At 35.6% G+C, this 3,990-nt stretch overlaps 1 protein-coding gene across 1 annotated transcript in view; it reads left to right on the top strand.

The window, feature by feature from the left end:
* Positions 1 to 3,512, top strand: part of LOC109841228 (formin-like protein 6) — an 18,805-nt gene extending 15,293 nt beyond the window's left edge. Inside the window, exons 14-19 of the mRNA XM_020410134.1 lie at positions 1,145 to 1,216; positions 1,294 to 1,410; positions 2,070 to 2,138; positions 2,233 to 2,299; positions 2,778 to 3,162; positions 3,258 to 3,512. Of these exons, the coding sequence (XP_020265723.1) occupies positions 1,145 to 1,216; positions 1,294 to 1,410; positions 2,070 to 2,138; positions 2,233 to 2,299; positions 2,778 to 2,953 (501 nt within the window). The 3' untranslated portion in view covers positions 2,954 to 3,162; positions 3,258 to 3,512. The remainder of the gene's footprint in view (positions 1 to 1,144; positions 1,217 to 1,293; positions 1,411 to 2,069; positions 2,139 to 2,232; positions 2,300 to 2,777; positions 3,163 to 3,257) is intronic.

Here is a 3,990-nt window from a genome sequence, read left to right on the forward strand (position 1 = left end):
CTTTTCTCCTTGTGAGCATTTCTGAACAGAGTCTGCATCATCGTCCATCATTAATCAGTTTCACTTGGGGACCACATTAGCCCAAGCACTCTAGAGACACTTATATGTTGAATTTTTCACAAATGATTATGGTAATTTGATAGATATAGATAACGCATGAAGGCACTTTTGGATGGGCTGTGCCTGTCTCAGTTATTTATCAATTTCTTTATAATGGTAGGGGAGGGAGGTTGGTAGATGAATTTACACATGATTGTTCTGTTAAGCATGTTGGGTTTTTCATAATTACTTCTGCCACCACTATTTTGCTTAGTAAGCAACTTTACTTATTATCAAATACATCTGGATGACAGTATTTATTATTCCTTTCCTTCTTTGCTAATACTTTGTATTATGAAATTCTCAACTAGATTATCTTATAAAGTACCAGGTGTTGGTTTTCTTATTCCCAAGTTTGATGTTAGAAATTTAATCTACCACCTATATCCTATGTTAACGGGTACTTCTATCATGAAGCCATACACGTACCATACACACATGTGACACATCCGCGTACCCGAACTTCATGGGCACTCCTTGGATATATGCATGCATTTATGCAGACATGTACTCAATTGTATAATATATGTTATACTTTAAAAAGTCATACAAATTAAAACAGTCATACACTTCATGGACATTTATCTACACTGTGTCCATTTCTTAAAACTCGTTAGACATGGTGGGGCTTGTCTCAGCCCGTATCCAAGTTAAAAACTATGATTTAAAAGGCTGATCTGAGTGTCTATTAAAAAAAGGAGCAATTTTCAATTTATAGTAATCAACATAATAAAAGAAACTTAAAAATATGATAAGAATTTAAGTCCAAATAGCACATGAATTGAAAAATAACAAGGATCTCATGTAAGTTATTAATTTCAATATGTACATGTAGCCATGTCCCCATACCCTACATTTCATAGATTTGCTGTGTCCTGTACCTGCGCACTGTATTGTACCCATGCTTGTTTCCATGCAACGTAGCTTATATCTATTGGATTCCTTTTTTTTTTTGGTCTTTCGTTCTTTGTTACTTAGTATGATCTTTCTGTATTGTTTAACCATCTGTATTTTATTTTTCTTATGTATTGTTTTCAATCTGTAGGTTCTTGCTGATAAACTTCCAGAGCTGCTAGACTTTTCCAAGGATCTTGTCAACCTTGAAGCTGCTTCAAAGGTATGGTTTGCTCTTTGCTGTTTCTTCAGTTTTATATATTCGTCAGTGTTCATTATTTGAACAAAATTTATGTGCAGATAATGTTAAAGACTTTAGCAGAAGAAATGCAAGCAATAAGCAAAGGTCTTGAGAAAGTTGAACAGGAATTATCGGCTTCCGAAAATGATGGTGCTATATCTGACACTTTTAGGAAGGTATATTTGCACAATCTGTTGCCTATGGATAGGATTCTTTTTTAATTTTTTTTTAAAGAAAGGTGTATCAGGGCTTTGTTTTACTCTACTGCATGCTAACATCTTATCGCTAGCAATTGCCGCAATGCTGTGTTAAATTTGTTTTTTTTTCTTTTGGTGGAGAACAATGACCGTGCTACATAGGACTGATGAGTACTACGTATTGGTCTAACTGACATGGTTGGTAACAAAAAATGACAAGTGGCTGCTATTTAACAGGTTTGTTGTGCTTAAGAGGTGAAGGTACGACTATCATATAGCCTGCCAACTGATGTGGGATAACGGCTTCGTTTTTTGTTGCATCACTTGGATGTAATAATTTGTTGGAGTATTTCCACTATTTGCGGTGATAAAAAACTACTTAAAAAAATTTAAGCTGGTGTGTGCTATAATCTGCATATCAAGCTAATATAATGCTTAACGCTTTTAACCTTTGGACCACATGAAAAGGCCTCCGTCAGCAAACTTATTAAATACTGAAAAGTTATGGCTGGTTTATGTTCTGAGTTTTATCATGTAGTAGATGATCAGTGACTTCTTTATTATCGTTCAAGATTGTGATGTGAATAAAACCATCTAGGATCTCCAGTTTGCCACACTAACTGGTATGAATATGTCAGACTTTGAAGGAATTTTTGGTTGGTGCTGAAGCTGAAGTGAGAGCCTTAACGTCACTCTATTCCCATGTGGTACGTAATGGTGTTATCGACATATTAACGTGTGCAAGTTTATTAACTCATGGAAATTTTCAAATACCAAGTGTCTAAGAAAGGTATCTTGCAGGGGAGGAATGCAGATGCGTTGGCCCTTTATTTTGGGGAAGATCCAGCTCGGTGTCCGTTTGAGCAAGGTAAATCTGCCTGAATTTATGAGTAATGCCTAAATAATTTTGAGCTCTAGAGATTCTTTTTTGGTGTTCTTTCCTTTGTTTTTGTATTCAGTATATCGTTTAGTAGGATTAGCCTTTACATCTATTTTTATTATACTTCACCTTAATTCTGTTATATCTATGGGAAACTGATAATGCACTTCCTTCAGTAGTCGTCATCTTTTCAGCATTCTCTTTGACTTATTAGAAAATAGGCTCATGCTCTGGTTCCAAAGACCTCTCTGTATAAGGAAACAGCTTTGATGAGGATGGCGGTGATGACATTTTTCGTTTCCTTTTTACCATGATCAAAATCAGCTCTGGATCTAATCTAGAGCTTCTCACAAAAAGATTACAAAATTTTCTTAATATTTGCAAAAAGACTAAAGAGTACTTGAGTTGTTCTAGTTGTCCACTCTGTTTTGCAATTTGATTACTCCTATTTCGTATTCTTTTCCAGTGATGTCTACGCTTCTCAACTTTGTGAAAATGTTTGTGCGCGCCCATGAGGAAAACTGCAAACAGCTAGAGCTGGAGAAGAAAAAAGCTCAGAAAGAAGCAGAACATGAAAAGATGAAGCTCGGTGCTCAGAAAAGAGAACAGGAGAACTTAGTGCACTCCCCAAGAACTAGATAATGGAAATTCTAACGTTAGGTCCTGATCCAGCTAACAACACAAAGTTTTTGCTCCTCCTGGTCAGAGAAAGCTAAATGTGCTCTCTATTTATCAGCACAGAGTGCAGAAAGGAGGTTTTAGCAGCAGAGTTTTTCTTTCTCTTTTTCTACAGGGTCAATAGTTGAGTTGTCATTGGAGCCAATTGGCAACAAGCCCATCTGCTGAAAGAGGTAATACATAATACCAAGCTGTATGTTAAATTTTAGGCTTTTACAATGAAATCGAAAGCTATTATTATATCAAGTATTTTTCATATTTTTTGCAGCTTGTTTGGGAACAGAGAGATGCAGCATCCCGAAAGTAACCATGGTAGAGGACTTGTCTTATACTCACTAACCAGGAACCCCGCAACATTGTAAATAACTACAGAGTAGAGAGTTTACTTGTCGTTTTGTGTTTCTCCATATTTTTTTTATATCTATCATAATTTGTAAATTGTTTCCTTTGGGGAATTCATAAGAGGGCTGTAGTGCCAGGGGTGACGTTTTTCTCTTCCATTGAATCAAAATATATTTCTTCACACTACAGTAAAATATTGAACAATTTTTCACTTCAGCCCCATTCCAATTTTTTATTATTGAAATCGATCTTTTTTTTATTTACCAAAACCGACCCGATTTCGTGATTAGCAGCTTAATCACCTTCCTAATAAGTCGGGGTTGCCAACCCAGACTATTTAGGACATTAATTTTTAGGGTTTAAGGCTTCTAGTTAGGGTTTAACACCCTCCTAAATAGTTGACAACCCCGACTAATTAGGAAGGTGATTAAGCTGCTAATCAAGAAATCGGGTCGGTTTTGGTAAATAAAAAAAAGATTGATTTTAATAATAAAAAAATTAAATGGGGCTGAAGTGAAAAATTGTTCTAAAATATTTCTAACATTTCAAATGTGTGGTTATTATTTATTCTTAGCTTCCTGCAGAAAGTTTGAGTGCAGGCTTTGATGATGATTCCTCTGATATGATGGAATCTTGAATCCAGCTGGGGGCAAGGTAAG

Source organism: Asparagus officinalis, chromosome 5 (genome assembly GCF_001876935.1).
Source record: "Asparagus officinalis chromosome 5, Aspof.V1, whole genome shotgun sequence".
NCBI lineage: Eukaryota > Viridiplantae > Streptophyta > Magnoliopsida > Asparagales > Asparagaceae > Asparagus > Asparagus officinalis.